This window comes from Cyclopterus lumpus, chromosome 7 (assembly GCF_009769545.1).
Source record: "Cyclopterus lumpus isolate fCycLum1 chromosome 7, fCycLum1.pri, whole genome shotgun sequence".
NCBI lineage: Eukaryota > Metazoa > Chordata > Actinopteri > Perciformes > Cyclopteridae > Cyclopterus > Cyclopterus lumpus.
Genome location: NC_046972.1, coordinates 12,480,571 through 12,505,031, shown reverse-complemented (window position 1 = coordinate 12,505,031; position 24,461 = coordinate 12,480,571). Strand labels below are relative to the sequence as shown.

Below are 24,461 nucleotides of genomic sequence, written 5' to 3'. Positions count from 1 at the left end.
TAGGGTGAGATATCAAAACAGTCTCCACTTGAACTACTTGCTACAGTAAAAATAGTCCCAAAGAAAACTAAATGCGTGATCAGTGGTATATACACAGTGAATTGTTTCTGGAGAAAGATGTTGCATTGTATTGCCGATGTTGTGTTTTTTTTATTATGTGAGCACCATTAACAAGTAATCGATTCACCTCCATTGTACTGCTTGAGACAGAAACCAGGCAAATATAACCCAAACTTTCTGAATGGTCAGATTCTGCGAATGTTGTATTTTGGGTTAATTTACCCTTTATTGGCCAAATTGTAACCCTTAATAAACCTGTTTAACTTTGAGATAATACATACTGTAGATAAGCATTTGGAGGGTATATGGACCAACCATAATATATACCAATTATAGGAAAGCATTAGTGATGTAAAGAACAAGATCGGAAAACATTACGGTTGTTGTCTGCTGTTGAAGCTCTTACAAAATGACCTGTGCATTACTTTGGTACAAAGACAGGACATTTTAAACTTCAATAATGGATTGCTCCTGTACATGTGCACCTTAGTAGAGCAGCGGTTGCAGCAGATTATTCCATTAAGTGCATCACCTGCTCCTATTTGGGTAACCTCTAACAGGAGATGGCTGCTGCAACCTCCTTTCATTGTCAGCAGCAGCTGCGATCAGCACTTGGCTAATAGATGGAGAGTTTCAATCATTTAGTTATTCCCACTCGGGAATGGGAAATCCAGTGGCGAGGGCTGAGACAGGGGGCCACAAACTTGAGGTCTGCCTCCTATCATTTGCTACAGAAAGCATAGCAGTGTGCCTAAGTCAATGTCGTTACTGCAGCCGGTGCTGTCAGTGTCGATAAACAACAACATGCATAATACATGCTGTCAGGGAAATAGCTGTTGGAGTGACTCTGTAACTGACACATCAGTCAGCGGAGTGAGGTCAAAGCCAGTGGTGCTAGCAGTGACAGCAAAGTAGACAAGCTCTCCGACATCTTGAGGGTGTGTTAGAGCACTTGTGTGTGTCTGTGTGTGTGTGTGTGTGTGTGTGTGTGTGTGTATAGAAGCTTGGATGTGTATGTATCTGTATTTACCTGACATTGTCGTGTTTCTGGATGTAGATCTTGTGGAACATCATATCTTCCTTCTTGGCATTGATATCAGCCTTCATCTCCATGGCAACATGCCTTGGCAGCACTGACAGCAGTAGGCGCTCCTGAGAGAGAGAGAGAGAGAGAGAGAGAGAGAGAGCGAGAGACAATAGTCAGAGAGAGCGAGAGAGAAATTAAAGAGAGAATGACAGAGAAAGCCCATTCATTTTCATCAGTTTCTACTGTTAAGAATGCTCAATGAGTCACCCTGCCTCGTTGGCATCTGCGTGGGAACGTGTTAGTTAAACAGCGAGGAGTGTAGATACGTGTTACACTTTTGAGCATATTGTTGACCTCGAAAGCGGAGACCGAAAACAATTTGACTGGAAAATGGAGACTCCCATTTGTTGCTCTTTTTCATTCGTGCATGTGTTTAGTTTTTCTGCAGGACACGGGTGAGACGGCCCCCCTCACTTATTTGCTTGGACATGCATATGCACGTGCGAGCGTGCGTGCGTGTGTGTGTGTGTGCGTGTGTGTGTGTGTGTGTGTGTACCTGCTGCTGGTTTTCCCTCTGCAGGTGCAGTCTCGCCTGGATATAACCTCTCGTCTCCTGGAAGGCTTGTCTCTGAGAGACCTCAGCAGGGTAGTGGGTACAGATCCCGATCATGTTAGTGCACAGGAAGATCAGCACATTGGCACTGATCTGATAACACACACAAAAACATGACAGAGTGTGAAACGCATGCACACATCACAGGAATACAGTGAACTCTGTTTGACCTGGGAGAGGTCAATAAACGAAATTGACAACACTCTGTCATAGATTTACTGCAAGGAGAAGAATTCCTCAAACGTCTGAGGGGCCATTAGATGTGATCTGGTTAGATATCATGTGGGTGGCCTCACAGTTTCTCTGCAAGAGGACATTCTGTTCACGTCAAGCTCTGAACGACAGATAGGAAGCCCAGAGGGTTCGATGTGATGCATGCCTCATGACACGCGACATGATCTCTTACTCCAGCTTTTGTTCTACTTAAGCAGCAAGTTGATATGGTCTTTAATTTAAAGTAACGTAAATTTAAAGTAATGTAAAGCAGTGTGGGAGAGACATTTTCGTATTTGAATGTGATTTAGATAACTTTAGAAAGATAATAGTGAGCAACCGATAATGTAACTTTCTTGTGTGTGTGTCCAGTGCAGCGAGGTTTGTTGAACAATGAGGGTCTAAGGAAAAACTGCAAAACAGCATTAACTGTGGCTTAAGTAAATGAAGTTTAGATATAGTAGACGGCGAGCTTTGTGGGGGTCATCAACCTTAAAAACATTCCATTCTGTGTCTCTGTTTGTCTGTTAATGATTTCTCTTCTCATTAGTCCACAGCCAAGGACATCAGCACGTACACGTATACACATGCGTACACACACACACACACACACACACACACACACACATAGAATGTTCAGAAACACACTACAGCCTGGGAAAGTCACTTGACCCGTGACCAGAGCACAGAGTGCTTTCTCTGAAGATGATATCATCAATAATGAGAAAAAGACATGCAGGCAAAGCACACATAGGCAGAATTTGAATCAGCCTTAATAACAACATCATGACTAAACTGAAGGATATGAAAAATGTCATCACTGGTACCTGCACTTCTGAGCCATGGCTGGTATGTTGCCAAACCAGAGTGGGTTTGTGTGCGTGTTTATGAGAAAGATGACGAAAGAGAGATGGGGAACTGCAGATATCATGATGATTATCAGTATACATACACTGCATATTTCCATGAATGTGTCTTTGGCAAAAGAAAAGAAAAGAACCAATAACTTAGCATCCATGCATTGACTAAGACAAAGATAGACTAAAACAAACTTGTAGAGTGACGGTAAGCTTCGCGCGGTGGTCCTGAGATGAGGTTTACACTGAATACATAAGAACTCGCTCTTTGTTGTCACAACAAGATGGACAATTGTGACGGTCTTCCACCACACAATCTAACAACCGGCTCTTGAAACGCAGCACCGTTTCCACAGGACAGCGGCAAGGCAAATTCCACTGTTTATTCGAAGAGCGAGTGGTTGGTAGTTTCCTATTCCGTCTGAAAACAAATGGTCAAACTAGATTAGAAGCACAGCGGTAAGCAAAAATAAACACACTGAGGGTTTGCAGGTGCAAAAGCAAACCTGCTTTTGATGTATTACGTAAATACCAATCCCTGATGTAGCCGATGCAGGCAGAGAGCAACAACATTATTCAAGAACTAACAACAGAACATCCAAAATGTATCCTCATTTTTATTGCTTAGGGGTATAGATGCATCCAGGTTCCTTCCACTTTCTTTTCTGATCTCATGATGCAGGATGACAGAGAATGGTTGATGCCAACTGTCAGTCAACTTTCAAAGATTCAGATCAAAGCCGTCGGGAGGTGTGGGACACCTCATCATCAGGCCGCTGAAGATCAGGTGTGTGGACCTACAAAGAATATCCACTCTTGATCTCTTCCTGACAATTGTTCTTTAAGCGCAACATTGAATGTGTGCCGCTCCGTCACTCAAAGAGCGATTAGCCTGTTGTGTTCCTTAATCATTGACAGGCCAGAGCTTCCTGATAAGCCCTGCGTCGTAATGTTATAGACCACCAATAGCGACCCGAGACTCTGGTCTTGAAGGGCTCTGATATAACCTGATCGTATTAATCCCAAACAGATGGCTCTGAACAGTGAGGCAGATAACTCAGTTAAGTGGCCTGTCTGAGATACAGGGCCACCTGCAGTTCCCAGGACCACACTTCTTAGCGATGAAATCAATTTACATTCAGCCAATTCAGCTTCCCCTGTGAGCGCGCTCACATTTCAATCCAAGTAAAGACATTCCTGTCAGCTTGATTTTGATAATTTAGCAACAAACATACCGTGTGCTCGAATGCAGCTTTGGGGGGGTCTTACATTTGTGTGTTTTTGTTGAACAGAAAAACAAACTTAAGAGTGCAGTGATAGCATGAATACACATTTATTTACAAACGCGATGCCAGTGCGTGAGCAGCATCAATTGAAACCTTGCAAAAGCAAAAATATCAGCAAGTATGGTGTGTTCAGGGTGAACATTATTAGAGCTGAACAACAATCACTACATCTTGAATGATAGCTCAATACAGCAGTCTGATAACTCAGAATAAATGAAACTAAAGTGTGTGGAAACAGGATGAACAATGCTTTTGTTAGTGCCAAGTTATGCTTAGTCACCACACGGTCTGCAGATTAGAGGCAGAAGCATCCACAGAGGCTTTTGAATAAATATTTGGTGTGTGTGTGTGTGGGGGGGGGGGGGTCCTTTTGGACAGGCAGCTCTTTGATCCTCAAGCTTGTTGTGTCTGTTGCCGCACTTATATCACCCAGGCCTGCAAATCCAACACAAACCCACGGCAGCTCTGACACGTCCCTCTCCAAACAGTAATGTGGTGTAAAGACAGAAGTAGAAGCTTCTCTTCATTAGCACACTGCTACTCTCTTTATAACCACCAAGGTGGACTTAAGAGTCCCTTCCACTGATGTCTCCTGACCTTCTTCCTCCAGACTTTTGGCTCTCAAAGACGAGGCTCGCTCAACATTTACTGAAGTAGGAACCTCTTGGCGGTGAAGTTAAAAGGAGTCCAAACATTGGCTTATAAGGTGCGGCGCCCAGCAAGGTGCTTTATAAAGTAAGGCAGATGGATAACATGTTGAAGAACAAATGAAGGAAAGGGATGAAAAAGGCTTTTGGCTTGGCAAACACACAGAAAATCCATTCTGTCTTTAATAATATCCCACTGGACAATTCCCTCAAGCACACGCACGCTGGAATGAGAATTTGCACAAATCAAATTTTCACACCAAAGTCCTTTTATTCAGAGGCCAAACTTATGTCACAAATGATGTGCTGTCTTGATCAACTCGGGATGTTTCCATGAATGTTACACCTGCGGCATTGTGGTAAGAAAGTACTCATAACCACAGATAAAACAATGATGTTACTTATTGAAAAAGCTTTGTTCACGTAATCAATGTTTGGATTCATCCAGGCATATTTGGCATGCAACGAAAGATAAGTTCAGACATCCCACCAACCCTGAGCTCCACTAAAGCTGAAGTTTAAACTTTAAAAGGCCAGAGTACTACATCCCATGAGTCAACACATTAGCTCTTGGGACCTGGACTTGGTTGACATGGGACTACTCTCCACCACATGGCCTTTGATAGGCATCTGGAGCTTTTTAAATGTCCTAAGATGAACGTCAGAGCCCAGTCACACACTGCTGATCATAGCCTGAATATATAACATGTGGTGCCAGAGAGGTAAAAATAGACAATATTATGAACCTGTGTTGCACTGGTCCAGATCTAATCAAAGGTTCCTGTAATATGTAATTACTGACATAAGAAAGAAGCCATTCCTTATAAAGGTTGCAGAGGAGTGGGGGTGCTGGTCTTTGCCATCTTGGGTCCCTGCCATCTCGAATCAGAGTTTGTTTTTTTGTCATGGCTCAGGCCAAACCAAAATTGGTCTCAGGCGACCAGTGAGGCCACAGAGTAATCTTTCTGAAACACTGAAGCGTATTCTGCGAAGCTAAATAGAGCTGAACCCAGGCTGCACATCTGTCAGAAAAACAGATCCCCAAATTAATACTTGCACATAAACATTGTCCAACCGGGAGGGAAAATATCTCCCAGCGATCCTGGAATTAACAACAGCTCAAACCCACTCCACTATTCCAATTTGACCAACACATTTTTCCTTTAATCAAAAGATTAGAACGCTCATTTATTCTTCTCGTTCAATATCCCGACCTTCAATTTGCTCTTGACTTGAGTTCCAATGAGGACAATAAGCATCTGGCTGGCCACTTTTCTTCTGACACTGTATCTGAACCTGTAGAGCCTGAAGACAGACATTATTAAAGATGTAACAGTACAGAGGACTGACGGGAGAAAAAGAATGACAGCAAAAAAAGGGGAACAGCTTTTGGAAAAACAGTTCACAGAAATAACATGTTCTTTGTTGTAATTGAAGAGCTTAGAAGAGGGCGGCTCCCTAAAACAAAACAGCTGGGTCATATGAACTCACGTTTTAGCCATCTAATGCTTTCTTGTGGCTTACTTCACTTGACTGAATTATACCACCTTGGATTTAGGTCTTCCCAGTTGTTACCAACATGTATGTTCTCTGTGCATTAGAGGGACAGCCATTACATTATTTGAAATGAAATGAGTTTGCAACCTTAAGTTTTCAACCCTTATATGTGCTCTGTGTGTCCTACTGCTGGGAAGTCTTAAAATCGTTACCATTTTCAAATGACAAATGTTATACAGTGCGACATAGAAAATCAGCAAATCCTCTGGAAGAAGCTGGAGAAGAATTACACATTAATTATCAGTAAATTTACTGATTTACTATTTGTATATCTGTATACGTATATATATATATATATATATACGTATATGTATAGATAGACCTATTAGTATTGAACAAACCATTGTTTTGGGGAGTTTTAGATTCAGACTGTGCTGATGAGTAAACCCGTCTGTTTGTCAGTGGTCTGGGCTGCTTAGTGGTCCGGGGCCAGCTTGGCTGGACAGACAGAGGGAGGTAGGGAGGGAAAGAGGAGCGGAGTGGAAGGAGTAGGAACCAGACTCTCCTCCCAGCTGTGTCCTCACTAACCCCTCACTTCCTGCCCACTCACAACCTTACAGGCACAGCTGCAATTACAGCGCGGCGGCTACGTGAACACGATATTTGGTTAATTAGCCTAACAAATCGACCAGCCCCATTCTCTCCTCTGTTGGCTGCTCTCACTGATTTGAACTGTGTGAGGGAGTCCAGACCTTGAAATGTATGACTGTGAACTTAACATGCATTCCCATTTCAGCTGGTTTTGCCTCCATCTACTTTAAAACACAATGCACAACACAAACCCAAGGCCACCATGTTTTATTTTATTTTATTTTAGCCGGACTTTAAATACTGAGGGACAGAATTAAGAGCAGGAGCATTGAAAAGAGAAAGTGTGTGTGGGCCCGATGCCAGAGCTCCAATAAAAGCATACAATAGTTTACTTTCAATGTCCAGTTATATAAGCATCTGCTAACATTCACAACACTGTAACCACCATCTGTCCCTGTTATAACTCTTCAACCATACACAATATTGACTTTCACTCCAAAGCATACAGATCAATACAGGTACAAGAACAGCAGGTTATAGTCTAAACAGCTGAAACGCGAGAGCTGTTTGGTCAAATGCTTCAACTCAAGTTTTGGCTTCCGTGAGCTGCTCAGTCAAGGATGAGCTGATGCCAAACTCAAGCATGCTACACATCCACCTGCCCGGGCCATCTTCAGGAGAAGTCACATGTGACATGTGTGTGAAGCCTGATACGTCAGCAGCGTTTCATAGAAATAAAAGCACGTGTGTTGAGTTTCAACGCATGTTTTGAAAACTACAAGCTGAACTGCTCCTGTATATGTCTCAGTGTTCTGATGTCCTGCTAAGCCCTTAATGGTTATACATACCAAAACAAAGGGGAAATGTGATTCAGGCATATTGAATGCTTAAAGAAAATGAAGAGTTGAGCAGCTATGGCTCTTCTTTACAACTTTTCTACGTTTGGGGAGGGAGCATGATACTTTACGACACAAAGACAATAGGTTTTCTGAGCTTTCACCACGCTTCATTGGGATCCTGTAGAAGGCAAAGACAGATTATAACTTCATTTAGTGACCCTGAGTGTGTGGACTTACATCATGAGACCAGGGTCTTGTTATTGTATCTGACGTCATTCACTGAAAATGTGAGTAAGACATGCTGTGAGGCACCGAGGCTTTGTGCTTTAAACAGTCTTTGGACTGTCTGGACCAAATCATTAGGAGGAACTGCTCCTTCCATCTAATAAGCTGGTCAGGTGAAAGTCAAAGAGGCTGAGCAGGTTAAAGAGGCTCTATAATGTCTTTGACAATACAGACATGGTATCACAGTGGTGTGCATTTCATAGCAGGAAGGTTATTGTACACCGATAGTGAACATGTTTGTTAATTACAGGTTCCCTCCAATAATGCTTGCTCACACCATGTTGAGGCTGTTTTAACGGTGTAACTGGAACTGCGATAGTAAAATAACAAGACAGTTGGCAAGTGTGACGCACGGTGACCTTTGACAGAGAGCAATTCACCTTCCTGTCAGCAGCACTGGGATAGGGCGCACTAGGCTCAACAGCATCCAGAGTAAAACTGCCCTTAAAAGCCGAGGGGCTTGCATGCCACACAGATGAATATTTAACACCGCTAATGGATTCCTAATATATATCTCTTGGCTGTCCACCATGGCAGTACAGCCTTAAATCCCTGTATTTACTTTTGCAGAGAGCCAAATTGTTAGTAAACCATTAGCTGCACTTCCTCATCCCAGACTTGCACCGCTATTATTAGTCCGGCTATTATTAGTCCGGCTATTATTTGCCTCTATTTTAGGAGCAATATTTTGCTTATCGCTAATCTTAATTGCTGCCAAACATGGTGGTGGAAGTTATCCGGGTTTGTATCATTGCCTTTGGTTGGGTGGGGCTGGGAGTACAGGGGGGATCTATTATTTGAGCCAGTGCATTGTTTGGCACCCACAGCACCTGATGATGAGTTCTCACCATTTGACAGCAGCCAAGTGAGCTTGTCTGATCCATGCAGCTCACGCAGACAGACACAGATCACACACTCCACCTCTCCTGGCCTGTCTGTGTGCATAATATGTACACTGGACACCGGATTCGCTAAATATAAATAGGCCGGGGTATCAAACTTCAATACTTATTGGATGCTGACCAAAATCTGTCCATAGAATCACGTATTGAGGAGGGTGAAGTAATAAATGTTTTACTTATTGTTCAATCACACACAGTATATCCTGATCTAAATCAGAAAACATATTTTAATTGTATTTAATCGAATACAGCTAATGTTAGGCTGTATTTTGTTATTTATTATTGTTGATGCTTAAGAGATTAAACAAAGGATTTTGTTTTTATTTCTCAAACTTTCAGTCAAAAAACTATCAGTGCCAAAACTCAGTTATAAAATAATTATACTTAGTCCTAAACGTAAAAAAGGAATTGTATATTTTACATCCTGAGTGATATATATAGAACCAACAACAATGTTCTTTTAGTTTCAATACCATTTAGAGAGCAGAAGGTAATAGCCTACAGTACATGTAAGAACTATGTAGTGTACTTTCCAAAAATAACATCATAAATAATTGCATTAAGGGTTAAGGTAGCCTGTGTGTTTGCTTTAAGGTTTTTCCTAGGTAACACCATTGTTCTGGCCTAAATGCATTATGCATGCCTCGGTCATGCCTGTGACATTTCATTGATTGGTATCTTTTTCACCAATGTTAAGCAGAGGGATCAGTAGGTTTCCACTAGTTCCACATTTGTTGACCCCATAACAATCTCTTAGAGGAACAGGTTTTTCCTCTCATGCCAGATCAGCACACAAATACAAAAGTACAGACTTTACCTTTAAGACTTCACTCTGTTCTTGACCTGCCTGTTGATAGCTCCCACTTCAGAGGACTTGTTAAGGATGTTGGCTATCCAAATATATCATGCTGTGCACAAAAAAGCAACTTTAGTTTAGTTCCTTGATAATCCATGTATAACATCTTGCACGAAGGTTGGTTATAAATTCTTTGAATGAAACAATAGCAAAGAAAGTCACGTAATCCCCCAACGGCGTAGAAGCGTATGGATGCACAGCAGTTGATACTTAACTTATGGAAATACATATATCAAAGCAAAACTTTTGTTCACACAAGAGAGAATGACAAAAGAAAAACATGAGGGACATATGGTCTCACAGGGAAGCACTCTAAAGGCCAAATACATCTGTTTTGGAACATGTGATGTGTGTGTGTGTGTGCCGGCTTGCCTCATACGGGTCTCGCCTTCAGCAACAGCCTGAAGATGTGGCTTCAGTGCCGCCACAAGATGAGACCATAACTTAGGTGAACGGACAAAAGTAGCCCAATGCAAAGAGGGAGTTTTCTAGTGAGGAGGACTGATGTTGCATTCTCCCTCGCCAACATGATGAGAATACATTGGGTGATATACTGCAATAAATCAGATGCCGATAATTTGAAGAATTTATATTACCAATTTGACATGACTACAAAGGCTACAAACAAAACCTCATGAAGCTATTGCAACACAGACTGCTGTCTCTGGTTGGTGCCTTCATGTGGTTAGAGATTTGACGTGACAACGTTGAGTGTTGCTAACAAACAGAAAGGTTAGAAAACCAAACACGACAACAAACAATGACGTCACCAATAGAATAATAGGAATTTGGAAGCTTCTTCCAATTAAAAGGCTGCAGATTGGCGACGAACTGTCAAAACATATAAAGTAAGCACCTTCCACGACGTCAGCTGTCGGAGAAGTCAGCAGCAGACACTTTAAACCAGATACGGGGAAATAAGTGACCCTTCTGTGGACATGTTTTCTACTTTACAGCAATTTGACTATAGAAAAAGTTATTATTTTTAAAAAGAAATTAAGACAGATGATGTTGTTCAAAAGTAAATGATATAGATTACATAACATGTATCTCATGTACAAAGTAAATGTAAATAATTATAGGATAGTATACATAATAGTTGTTGTCATTCAAAAAAAGACATGTTTTGACTAAACAACTATATACTACATAAAACTACATTATACAGAAACTATTATTCTGTTATGAATAAATGATTGTCCTCAAAATATAGTTTCATAGCAATCAGCATTTCTAAGTCTTACGCTAATTATGATTTCACAAAGAATACAACTTTCAGAAGATATATTTGAAGGAATTGCATGTTTCAAGAAGAGCTGCCAAAGACAAGCCAGCAAGTAGTAAAATAAATGGCCCGCTTTGAAATTAAGCTTGTCTGAAACAAGCAAAAAATGCATGCCACATATATGAGACTAATATGTTACTTCTAGGGCTTTAGTCAAGACCACTCAGATCCAAGTCTGAGCAGCTCAGAGTCAAGACCGAAAAGAAACTGCCAATTTAAAAAGATTTAATGAAATGAAATATTCTTGCACATCGATCCAATTCATAAACGTTCAATATCTTTCTACCAAAGGTGTGTATTTAGGGTGGTATCTACTACTTAGGACATGAGGGCCAGGACTTGAGTGCAGCCCTCTGAACCCTGTTCCTGTAGATAGTGGAGGCACTTCAAGTGAACTGCAGCGATGAAACTTGCTTCATCCTGAGAGTCGTCATACGTTCATCTCTCTATAGTTGTCAGAAGAGGCCCTTCAGAGCACAGCGGAGAAACATGGAGATCTATGGAAACAATCCCCATGAGTAAAGTGAGCTCAATCTGAGCCCGATGAGAAATAAAAGGCTACTCCATCTGACGGGGATTTTGTGAGAATGGAATTATGACTCAGAGAAAAAGAGAGAGAAAAGCAGAAGAGCTTTTTTACAGCCGGGTGCGTCAGCCCAGCATTATTTCACACTCTCCGTCGGTGGCCGTCTCCTTGTCACCACTGCAACCTCCCCAACCCCCCCACCCCCATGCCTCCCCTGCTTCACCGAGGTGGTCCCGCACAAAGACTCCTTTTGTTCTTGCCATCATCGGTCTCACATCTTCTCACCACTGATCCTGCATTAACATCTCCGCAGGGAAAATACAAATAATGGAAAAACAAGTCAAGGACACAGAATTGGCTGGAGGATGATGAGATCCCAGAAGAAGAAACCAGCCCTCCCAGATGAGAGACTCGGGCCATGTGGCGACAGGAGCCACAGAGTTTGTGTGAGCTGATGTGTTTGATACATTGACAGATTGAATGGAGTCTTTCTGTATTCATAAAACTGCAAGAAGCTTAGAGCGAGATACTTGTTGAGACTAAGAGCTGCTCTGATCTTAAAGGTGAACACAAAGAAATCGGCCTGAATTTAATAATCCTCTTCATTTAACAAGATTTATGTATACATGATATGGCTGCTAACAACATTAAAACAACCCCAAACCTGACGTCTTTTCCTCAATCTCTATTAAAAGCCCATGAGCCCAAGAGAGAGAGAGAGCAACCCATGTCCAATTATTGATTGTTTCGAGAGCTGCAATGCACTGTGTTGGGGTTCCAAGCCCACGGGCAGGGCAGCAGCCCACCATCAGAAGACCAAAGCTACCAACCAGTGCAGGAGTAGAGGCAACAGATCAGTATGCCTGTAGTCTCTCTGTCTAGTCTGGGGCATGGGTACTTAACACAAAAGCTCACTGGACCAGTAGAGTTATGTCAATATTGCCTTATTCAGAGTGGCTCCACATTCATCTGGTTGCTTAATAGCGATGGTTGGTAGAAAAAAACAATCACATGTCTCTCTAGTGCTACAAAGTTCAACTGAGTGGAGTTAGTTTGAGGCATTGTCTTCAAACATTTCCACTTCAAACTGAAAGCAACACAATGTATTTAAGTTTGTCACATGATTCTTGAATTCTTGTAAGGGTAAAAGGGCCTCTGAAAAAGCATTAAGGCCATTATGGGACAAATTCCCCACTGAAAACTGCACAAATTATTGTACTAAACCCCACAGCTCTTACTGGCAGGTTGACCTCTGGCACCAATTAAATGGCAGGAACATTGTGGGACAACAATTAAGTGAATAAGGTTGAAAAGGGTTGATCTCCTTCATAGTCATAGTTGTCATACTGGGATCAGAGGTGTAACATAAAATAAAAAAACATTAACAATGTCTCCTCACAGTGTGACAGTGTCAGCATGCACAACACCAGGACCCTGACACTGAGCGGCTTGATGGAACACAGCCATTCATTTTATAATTTACACCAGTGCCTTTTCTCTTGAGATATGTCAAAATATCAAATCAATGAGCATGATTGGTTAAAAAATATATTTTCACAGTTTTGATGCTGACATTATTAATTGATTCATTAATACCAGATGAACAGAACAATTATCAATAACAAATAAAGACATTGTTGAAGTCGCCTGCCAATACAAAATATCAAACGTTCGCTGGTTCTCGTCTGTAAAATATGATGGTTGCCTCCTTTTCTCTGTTCTGTCAGTAGTGTGGTGCCTGCTCAGAACCAGCCAACTGCTTGACCTTCGTTATTGCTGCTAGCAGCTTTCCTCGAGAACCGCTCATTCAAACAACTTCACACTTGCCTCTGCGCTTCCAAGGGTCCTGAGCAATATACCTGTCATAACAGAGTAGCATCCTCTAGCAATGCCAGTGTATAAGCGTCATGTGGGCGCAAAAGCTCTTAGAATCATTGACGGAGAGCAAGCTGTCCCCAGTTACTACGGCTACCCTCTCAATACACTACAAAGTGTGTGCATAACATACTAATAAATAGGTCCTATAGATAAGAAGAGCTTGCACGCAATACTGCACTTCTTTAGGTCCGAAGCAATAAAGTGTGAAGTGGATCGACAAACTGGTATACCGTACATACACACATAAACAAACCTCACATACATAAACAAACACACATACATTCATACAGTGCATACATACATACATACATAAGCTAATAAAGATGCAAAGAGCCCCTATATATATATATATATATATATATATATATATATATATATATTCACACATTAATAGTTGACACATTAATTGTTAGTACAAATAATGGTTAATTGCGGTACTACAAAAGGTTATTTATTACTTCTGTTTTGGAGGTTGAGCAGATTCATGAAGTTTTTTAACCCTGAAGTAAAATCTAACACAAAATAAATCTAATCACCACAAACACAATGAACATTACAAGAAATGCGTATCTAACAGCACAAAGAATAAACAGTCAAAACTAATGAAGAAATAATTCCAATGTGTTTGGAACTGAATTATAAATGTCGACTTTGGTATTTATGTATTTTTTCCACAGCCTCCACTACAGAGAAGTAATCATCATGTTTTCCATCAAATTCATTGCACAATCCGAGTATCCCACCCTACCCTATTTCATTTGACTACAATAGCCTCCTTGTTTTTGGGAATTGCGGCCTGAATGGCACCATGCTACATTATCATGATATTTCTTCACAATGCAGCTAAACGGGCTCATTCAACCCAGATGACCTTCCACAAACCCCAACAGAGTTGCCAATAGCTGCCCTACAGCACAAAACATAGACTCATTAAAAATCTCATTTGAAAAACTGCTGCGATCTACAGCACCATCTTCTTTTAGTACAGCACCTTTGACACGGAAAAGTGGTTGAGGAGTCTGTACAATGTTTGTCCTATATTGATGGGCAGAGAAAGTAGGGCGTTTCCACTTGTGAATACAGTAACAACATTGTGCTCAATTGTATGGTGATAATAGTGGGCCCTCACTTGCAGCACGAGTCTTAGACATGCGTCTTTCTCATGAATATAAATGTTCTCTTTCATTTTCAGAGACGGCTGTGCAGCAACTACGGGACAAAAAGACACATCAAGAATGACATTTTCCGAACACGTCTTTTACAACTATTGATGGATTGATTTACATTTGCTCAAGTCTGTCTCAATAAAATATTCACAAGTCCAAATGAACAGAAAATTATGTTATTGGCTGCTGTTATTGTTCTTCCTGTGTGCTAGCCATGAAGATACTTTATGTGACTTCAATGTGATGGGAAACAAAATGCATTGTGTTCAGCCAAAACTGATAAGAGGCTTCCACAGTCGACATTTTTATGGGACTTTTGTACTATAAAGACCCAAACTTTGGAAGATTCCCACTTGATTTGTCCAACTCAGATTGCTCAAGCCTAGTATTAACTTTAACTGAATTTTGGAATGCATCTTTTCACAAAACTAACACTGTTGATTTTGTCTCACACCACTGACACTGACACTGCTTTAAGAAACAATGAGTATGAACAAAGTATTTTACTGAGACTGTAAACCTGTCGTTTGAATTATTTAAAAAGTATGACTGAAAGGTGCATTTGGCTTAGTTATTTAACTACTGGTGGTATATGAATCTTTATGTGTTATTTAATCAGTAAATACTTTGTAAACTGAATTTCCAGAACATTTTAAATATCACTGTCAGGAGTGCGGCTACTTTCTTCATCAATTGATTGATTTGTTGTTTTGTTTATGAAATGTTAGAAACTTCTGAAGAATCACACCACACTCTCCGAGAGACCAAAGTGACATCTTTCTTTCTTTTTTCCCCAACAGTCCAAAACCCAAAGACATTCAATTATATGGAACCAAACAATGCTTTAAAATTAAACTCACATACCTAAAAAAAACTTTAAATATTACTCAAACGATAAATGGGTTGCCAAAATAGTGGCAGATTCCATCCATCCATCCATTTTCAATACCGCTTATCCTCATTAGGGTCGCGGGGGCGCTGGAGCCTATCCCAGCTGACATAGGGCGAAGGCAGGGGACACCCTGGACAGGCCGCCAGTCCATCGAGGGCAGATTAATTAGCTCAAATCACTGATGTTGATATCACAAAATAACACCTAACAATACGAGTGAATATCTCCCTCCATATTTTTCAGACTTGATCTATTGTTGTGTTATTCCTGCTGTCACTTACCTGTTTGAAAATGAACTTGTACTCTTGGTTGAGCTGCCAGGCGGTCACAAGGTGTATGGTGGACAGCACAGCTCCACTAACCACAGCAGCTCTCATTCGGACCGGCAGCAATGTGTAGATAATGTAGATGAAGAAGACCGTCCACCAGATGCCCTCTGAGGCACTAGGGGGGTAAACCATCAGCACCCCAAAAACCTGCACTACAATCAGCACCCCGATCACCAGGTAGCTCACAATCCACATGTAGTCCTGGTGGAAGCCGTTGCGGTTGCACACCACCATCATGGCCAGGAAGAGAGCCATGGCCACAGAGAGTACTGAGACGTAGGCCACATCGGGGGGCGTGTGGATGCAGTGGAAGGCCAGCATGACCGCACACACCAGCACCAGCACCCCCATCAGCATGGTCAGAGAGCTCTGGTTGAGCCTGAAGAAGTAGCGCTGGTACAGACGCTCCAGCTTGGCGGACTGAAATTTCTTAGACTGGAAAACCCACATAACCCGCATCCAGCAGTCTGCTGCAGCCAGCGCATTGCAGCAGCCCTCTGCTAGTTCCACTAATTCCTCCTCCTTCCTGCCCTTCAGTTCCACATCTTCAAAGCCCAGGTCCACAGCCTTTGGACCCAGGGCCCCGCCACCCATCCTCTTCCCATAGTGGTCCTCCTGCCAGCCACAGCGCAAGCCAAAGCTGCCCCCACTAGTGCCTGCTCCGCAACGGTAATGCTGGGGGGACGCATTAGGGAGGTCCAGGTCCTCAGGGTCCCTCAAGCAGCTCATGTAGTGTGGGTTGCACAATGACGAGCTGTCCTTTCTCTTTCTGCCATTGCGCTCTCCCCATGCTGTCTTTCGCTCATCCACTGTGCCTACGAAGAGGCCTCTGGCCCACGACATCCTAAACAAAACATGGGGACACATAAGAGAACATACACATAGAAAAACATAGAAAAGCAATGCCAAATTTGGGGCATTCAATTTGAACAAAACGTCAGTTTAAAAGATAATAGCATAGAGAAAAGAGAAGCCTCTCACCTGTGTGGGCGTTATTGTGTGTAGCAACACTGCGCTCTTTGGCCAGGCCACTAGTTTATCCCAGCGAGGACACACCATGAGCTCAGACTGACCCGTGGCATCACAGGTGTGTTTGTGTTTGAGCCGTCCTACTTTGTAGAAACAGCCAGTGTCTCAGCACTATACACCATCAAGTGCCTCTATAGACCACCCGTTTTCCTGGGAAAACACAAACAATACACATAATGTTGTTGAGCTAGCACAATCTGAGGAAACATAACCTGAGGGTCACGGTCATTATGGATACGTAAACATCAAGAAAAACTAATACGTTGCTGGGGTTACTTATTTATGTTTCATGGGTTTATGTGTAATTCTTTGGCAAAAAGTGTGGCGAGATCTCATCACTTTCCCCCACCAGACTGGAACAGCATTTCTATGGAAATGATTTGCTGTTTTGTTTGTTAAACACTGGATTGTGAAATCTAATCCAGTTATTGCCTCATGCAGCAGGTGCCACTGGTTATTTTTGCCATCAAACCAAAATGGTAAACACAGTGCAATTTCAACAAACCCTCCACTGATTGCTGGATTTTTGAACATGTACCACAGGGGGGTTTTAGATGGCGACTCATTTTGTTTGATAACAGTCTGCTATGCTCCATCATTGCAATCTGCCCATAACATCTTGAGTGGGCAGAAATAGGTGTGCTCTATTTAACAACAAAGGCCGACTGAGTGGGCACCATCAGAGATCAAGAGCTATCCAGTCCAGATTAAATTGCCCATGCTTCCACCCATTAGCTTTGATGACTCACTATAGCTGGCTTCTGGCAGCACATGTCAAGGACACTGCTAACCTCTAAACTTAATAAGCAAATCTCTGCCAGGCAGACAACAGTGGGAAGAGCACACATGCACTGCACACATGGCCGTGTTTACAATCAACAGCAGCTTGTAATATGAGTGGAATTAGAAATCCAATTGGAAGCCTAGCCTGAGTGTGTCTGCATTGTGTCTAAAGTACATATTTCTATTACAGATTAGAAATGTGTTCCTGCTTGGGAAACCATTACTCGGATAGCTATACTTAATTAAACTCTTTCTAGTAATGATATAGTCATAAAATAGAATCAGCATGATATTACTATTGAGAGCATGCATTTAGCATATGACCTAGTCTGGGATGCTGCAAATACATGGCCAGTTCACCTTGCTTGCAGGCTTCCTCCAGCAATACCCTTAAAACCTCAGCTCACCTTTGATGCATTTACGACAGCTCAGGCAGCAGCATGCGGCTTTTATGTAATACAATATGTGGGCTACATGCATGCATCTGCCATTGAACATGAACATAATCTGTGCAACATATGGTCCGATTTGAGTCAGCCATCCTGCATGCATTACAAATCAAGATGGTGATGCTTTCACTTACATTGGAGGGAAGAGAAATAACATCTTGCTGTGTTCGCCCACATGACACTGACCAACAGCCCTCCTATCACCACTGCTAACACAGGCCTGGTGTCCGAAAATAAAGAAATAAATATTGTTTAGTAATTACACGTGTAGGTCCAGGCTGCTCGGGTGCAGGCAGTCGGCCGAAGCGCATTACATAACAGGACGCTCCAAGTAGCCTTAGGGAGAAGTCGACAGCTCTCCGTGTTCAGATGAGACGTTCCCACACTACACATGGAGACACTGTACTATTGGACAGCCCCAAGTCAGCCTGGAGTCTGCAGACTGCAGAAGAACACAACTCGACACACATCGCCGCCTTTACCAACTTATCAGGAGTATAAACATTCCGTCGGGCAACTTCAATCTTGGCAGTGTGTATCTCCTGATATCGCGGCCCAGTTCACAAGACTGTGGTGTACAGTGATAACGGGGTCTACATACTGGGCCCGTCTCCCTCAATATAAACGTGTACGTCATTATATTTAGACTCAAAACAGGTCACCCGGGCGAGAAGAAATGCATGGCGAGAATGCTGTGGGCCAAAATGCAATGTGCAAAACTAGCAGATCTGCCTCCTAATCGCCGCTTCCCGTGACACATAAAAAAAAAAAGTGTAAATTAATTGCCTGCGCCTGCACACGGACCAATTATGAGTGCGTACAGTCCTGCAGGACAGGTCAGGCTCATGAACGCCGCCGCAATCATCACAGCAAAACACTGGAGTACAAGTCAGCTGGTGGCGTTTTATTTTTCACCCCATTGCCGAATCCTCTTACTGCGCTGCAGTTCAGTCGACCCGCAACCAACACAATAACATTGAGCAGAGCAGTTGCCCAACACAGCCGCGGGGACGCTTAAGAGAGGCAGCGTAGCCTACTTACCATTGGACATCCTCGTTACATGAGTAACTATAACACCGCAGTGGAGCTCCGGTTTAGCGCTGTGTTCAGTCTGCACGCAGCCGCCGTCACGCGCTTCAGATGCGGGTCTGTCGGCCTGGAAGAGAGCTGGTTGGTTCACAGGGAAGCGAGGACAAGCTACAAATGTGGCCGGACAACCTTCGCTCTTCTCAGCCAGAGCTACAGTACATTCCCACCGCTTCGACCTCTCTCTCTCTCTCTCTCTCTCTCTCTCTCTCTCTCTCTCTCTCTCTCTCTCTCTCTCTCTCTCTCTCTCTCTCTCTCTCTCTCTCTCTCTCTCTCTCCCGCGCGCGCTCTCTCGCCCCCCCCTATCTCTCTCTCTCTCTCTCTCTCTCTCTCTCTCTCTCTCTCTCCCCTATCTCTCTCTCTCCCTCACAAACACTGATACACACAGCCTACATTCGTGAACACAGGAGTCCCCCTAGAGGTGGCACACGTGTGTGCATCCTTCCTGCGCGATTGTGATTTACACCTTTGCTGTAGCGTTGCCTATTTATAACTTGTGAATCTCTCACTTTAACATCAGCTCACAAGGTCAGCCAAATTACAACACAAAACATAGATCAGAACAAAATATGCATTTCAATTTGTAAGTGTCAGGAAGCAATATAAAACTCAAGCAGTCCTGTCAATCTGCACATTCAGACAGCGTTATAGCACCACATAGTGGAGTTGGTGTATAATCACTGCAAACATCCCCAAAGCAGTCAAACTAAAACTACTCAATCGTTAGAAGAGGCATTTTAAACAGTAAAACAACAAAGACGTTAAATGAAGAGTGTCACGCTTAATGGATGTACAACCACCCAGTGAACAGCCCATCGCATGATTAAGTTTAATCTGTAAACCAGTGAGGCAACACTGGTGTTGACACAGACGCACATGTTGACTTTTCACCCTTTAAAACAACACACCCTGTAAGATCCCGGCAACATTAAACATTCGGTTGCAGTAAGCTGTTACACCCATACTGCATAGCATGAATGATATCCCCATGCAGGGAAATCCAAGTGCCGCAGTAGGAATATTAGATATGTTCCTTTGAAAAACTAAAATCTACATCAAGTAACAAAATACTACACAGCCTTCCATATACACCGGCATAAATATTAACAGTAAAGTGCATTCAGTCAAAGCATAGTCCTAAATAAAGAGACAAGGAGAATTAATGCACTTATGGGAATGATGGAGAGTAAAGTGTGTTGTGTGTCTATATCAGTGTTAGGAGTTTCACATATAGTTATTACACTTGTGGAAGTAATATTTATACAGTTATCGTCCTGTTCACTGGGTGGTTGTACATCCATTAAGCGTGACACTCTTCATTTAACGTCTTTGTTGTTTTACTGTTTAAAATGCCTCCAGTGAACTATGCAGAAGTGAGATTGTAAAGAAATTGACGTTAAGGTAAGTTGTAAACCCAACTTCATTTCGTCAGTTTGACCAGCAGTCGGCGCTATTGGCCATCAAGCGTTTCTATATTCCTTCTCTGCGGGATGGCCTCCAGCTGGAGTTTCATTCTGTTCAAGCCCCACTTCGCTTAAACATGTTTTTTAAAATTAATTGTTCAGTTATTTACCTTTATGTATGTTCAGTGTTCACGTTCATCTGTTGAAGGAGGACTGTTTACCTGAAAACACAGTTCCACACGTTGGTACAAGCGTGATTGTGTAACTTCACTAGTTACAACACTAGCTTGGAAGACTGCGGTCAAGCCAGCCTCCACTTCGAAAAACACAGTCAAGTCAGCCCGCACAGTTTTTTTCAGTACACGTATATACTAGGCATTACGGTACGAGCGTGTAAAACTGACTTTTAAAATAAGAGCAAACTTCCGGTGAACGTGATACGATGAAATACGCCTTTAAATACAGATACAGTAATAGATTAAACTAATCATGAATTTTATGAATGATGAATAGAAAACAATAGGAAGGTAACTCTTCCAATATTGGGACATTTTGATTTTGAATTTCAAAATAAAAGATATAGAAAATCCCATTCATGAGCAAACGTATCTCTAATTTCGGACTAGATTTAGAAGAAAATGGTGCATAGTTAAAAACTAATTTCATTTCTGATTCACAGTAAACCATCTCAGGATGTCCCTCAGAGACAATCAGGACATTCTGATGTTTCATTTCAAGATGAGAGCCTGTCAAAATCTCCTTTCTGAGCTGACTTCAAATAAGTTCACAAGACCATTTATGGCTAAATTTAGATAATATTTAAAAAGGAATGGCCCATAGTTATGAACTCATTCCACTTCTGATGCATAGTAGACCATCTCACGATGTCCCTCAGAGACAATCAGGACATTCTGATGTTTCATTTCAAGATGAGAGCCTGTCAAAATCTCCTTTCTGCGCTTACTTAAATTCAGTTCACGAGACCATTTATGGCTAACTTTAGATAATATTTAAAAAAGAATGACCCATAGTTATGAAATCATTCCACTTCTGATGCATAGTAGACCATCTCAGGATGTCCCTCAGAGACAATCAGGACATTCTGATGTTTCATTTCAAGATGAGAGCCTGTCAAAATCTCCTTTCTGCGCTTACTTAAATTCAGTTCACGAGACCATTTATGGCTAACTTTAGATAATATTTAAAAATGAGAGCCTGTCAAAATCTCCTTTCTGAGCTGACTTCAAATAAGTTCATGAGGCAATTTATGTATCTTATTTCTGACATGGTGTCATCCTTATCGCCCTACTTAACCTTCTTCTTTGGAAACAGCAGCACCCACCACGCACAAACCAAGACTGGACTCAACGGGCAGAGGAGGATTCCTTCGAAGGGTGCAAAACATTGTGCATATAGACTTTCTGAAACCCTTTTCCGTGGTTAGACATCTGAACCATCTGTGGGTAAAAAGCTATATCCATTGACTTGTCTGTTCATTAAAATAAATAAATACTTAAGACATTTAAGATTTTTCACATTTCGTGTTTTTTTTCCAATGAAATTCAAAAGTTTGATTTCCTTCCACATAGACCAACTCAAGTTGTCTCTTTCTTGAGCTAATTTAAAAACCATGCAAGTCAATTTACCTCTAATTTCAGATAAGATTTGAAAGGAAATTAGGGTAAATTACTATATAATTTCACTTCAGATTATGTTTTTTACCAAACAAAGGGACTCACCCATTAGATGGCTATACCACATTTGAACTTGATGGTGTAATTTCTTTTTTCGGGGTTCTAAAATATTTCCCACATGTGTTCTCATTTTTTTTTATACTACGTAATTAATCTATTTTCTCTTTTATTTATTAATCTATTTGAAACTCAAATGTATATGTCATAGTGTCAAGTTGTTTTTTTCTTAGAATTTTCTTTATATATTTTATTCGATTAAATAGTAATATTTATATTCAATTCAATTGTTTTCAATTATCAATGTGCTGTTTTCTTTAAATCTCAATCTGAAATTAGACATAACTTGCTTCGTGAATTTATTTGAAGTCAGCTCAGAAAGGAGATTTTGACAGGCTCTCATTTTAAAATGAAACATCAGAATGTCCTGATTGTCTCTGATGGGCATCCTGATATGGTCTACTATGCATCAGAAGTGGAATGATTTCATAACTATGGGTCATTCCTTTTTAAATATTATCTAAAGTTAGCCATAAATGGTCTCGTGAACTGAATTTAAGTAAGCGCAGAAAGGAGATTTTGACAGGCTCTCATCTTGAAATGAAACATCAGAATGTCCTGATTGTCACTGAGGGACATCCTGAGATGGTTTACTATGAATCAGAAGTGAAATTAGTTTTTAACTATGCACCATTTTCTTCTAAATCTAGTCCGAAATTAGAGATACGTTTGCTCATGAATGGGATTTTCTATATCTTTTATTTTGAAATTCAAAATCAAAATGTCCCAATATTGGAAGAGTTACCTTCCTATTGTTTTCTATTCATCATTCATAAAATTCATGATTAGTTTAATCTATTACTGTATCTGTATTTAAAGGCGTATTTCATCGTATCACGTTCACCGGAAGTTTGCTCTTATTTTGAAGTCAGTTTTACACGCTCGTACCGTAATGCCTAGTATATACGTGTACTGAAAAAAACCGTGCGGGCTGACTTGACTGTTTTTCGAAGTGGAGGCTGGCTTGACCGCAGTCTTGGAAGCCCTTGGTCCAGAATGAAACTGTTAGCATCCGGTGTGCATACACTGAGATCGAAGGTATAATCTTGTGTGCAGTTATTACGCCTTTTTATTTGTCAAAAATGGAGAAAGGAACATATTTACCATGGATATGTTGAATGTTTCAACCTAGAACATTAATATAACATTTAACGCAGTAATTTAAATGTGAGAGTATTTAATATGTATCTTAAAATGGGATCTTTAAATGTTACCTGCACGCCAAAATTGTATTTCTACTCAGTGGCCTTGTGTGTGCGTGTGTGTGCGTGTGCGTGTGTGCGTGTGTGTGTGTGTGCGTGTGTGTGTGTGTGTGTGTGTGTGTGTGTGTGTGAGTGCGTGTGTGTGTGTGTGTGTGTGTGTGTGTGTGTGTGTGTGTGTGTGTGTGTGCGTGGTTATTTTCTCCTGTCTTTTTGACATTGGCAATATAAACTGACTGCAGCGGTCGATTGACCCTGTGTAAATTGAAGGCGTTTACAGGATGTGAGGGGCCAAAGTGCTGGATCAGTGAAAACCGAGAAGACCCGCATCTCAGCCTGATTGCCTGAACATCTTCACCTCCGAACACAGCGCCACACACCTATGTTTCACAAGTGTATTTCATACTGATGTATCAATGTAGACTGTTATTATCCTATCGATGAGTAATGAAAGGAGATAGAGAATGGTTATCCTCATCCAATTTATTTAATGTGTTGCAAAGCCACACATCTTGAACATTGGACTTCAGGGGCCACATTTGCATCCGTCTTAATTATATTCACGTGAATCCATAGAGTTACATTCTAATGAAAAATATGCATGTCAGTGACCGAGTTCGGGCACAAATGAAAGAGGGCTGATGCCAAACTCAAAAATGATCATGCACGTACTCAAAATCAAAACAGACATGTCTCGGGGCTGTGTGAAAAGTGCAGGTCGTGCATAATTTATTGAGAAAGCTGTAATCTATCCACCCGTGTGTCCGTGCCTATGGCTTTGTGTACAGTCATTGATCATGCCGTGAATCCAGAAACAAGAGGTTTTACAGCGCAGATTCCACCGGAGCCTCATCCGGATGAAGCGCTGAGCATGTGTGGACGAGCCGCGGTGCTCTGCCTGCATTGATGCCTTTTACTGTCCAAACAGTGTCTTTTTACCCCGGAGTCGGGCTGAGGTGACCGAGATCCCCGTCAACTGCGGATGTCCGTGACCAATTCCAGCGTCTTTCTG

At 41.7% G+C, this 24,461-nt stretch overlaps 1 protein-coding gene across 2 annotated transcripts in view; it reads right to left on the bottom strand.

The window, feature by feature from the left end:
* The window catches only part of LOC117733644 (adenylate cyclase type 6-like), a 30,169-nt gene extending 10,879 nt beyond the window's left edge, over positions 1-19,290 (bottom strand). For both annotated transcript variants that reach the window (XM_034537430.1, XM_034537431.1), the window contains exons 1-5: positions 19,052-19,290; positions 16,731-16,928; positions 15,702-16,593; positions 1,644-1,793; positions 1,091-1,212 (exon numbers count right to left, since the gene is read on the bottom strand). In XM_034537430.1, coding sequence (XP_034393321.1) covers positions 1,091-1,212; positions 1,644-1,793; positions 15,702-16,592 — 1,163 coding nt within the window. In that variant the 5' untranslated portion in view covers position 16,593; positions 16,731-16,928; positions 19,052-19,290. The remainder of the gene's footprint in view (positions 1-1,090; positions 1,213-1,643; positions 1,794-15,701; positions 16,594-16,730; positions 16,929-19,051) is intronic.
* Between the last annotated feature and the right edge of the window lie 5,171 nt (positions 19,291-24,461).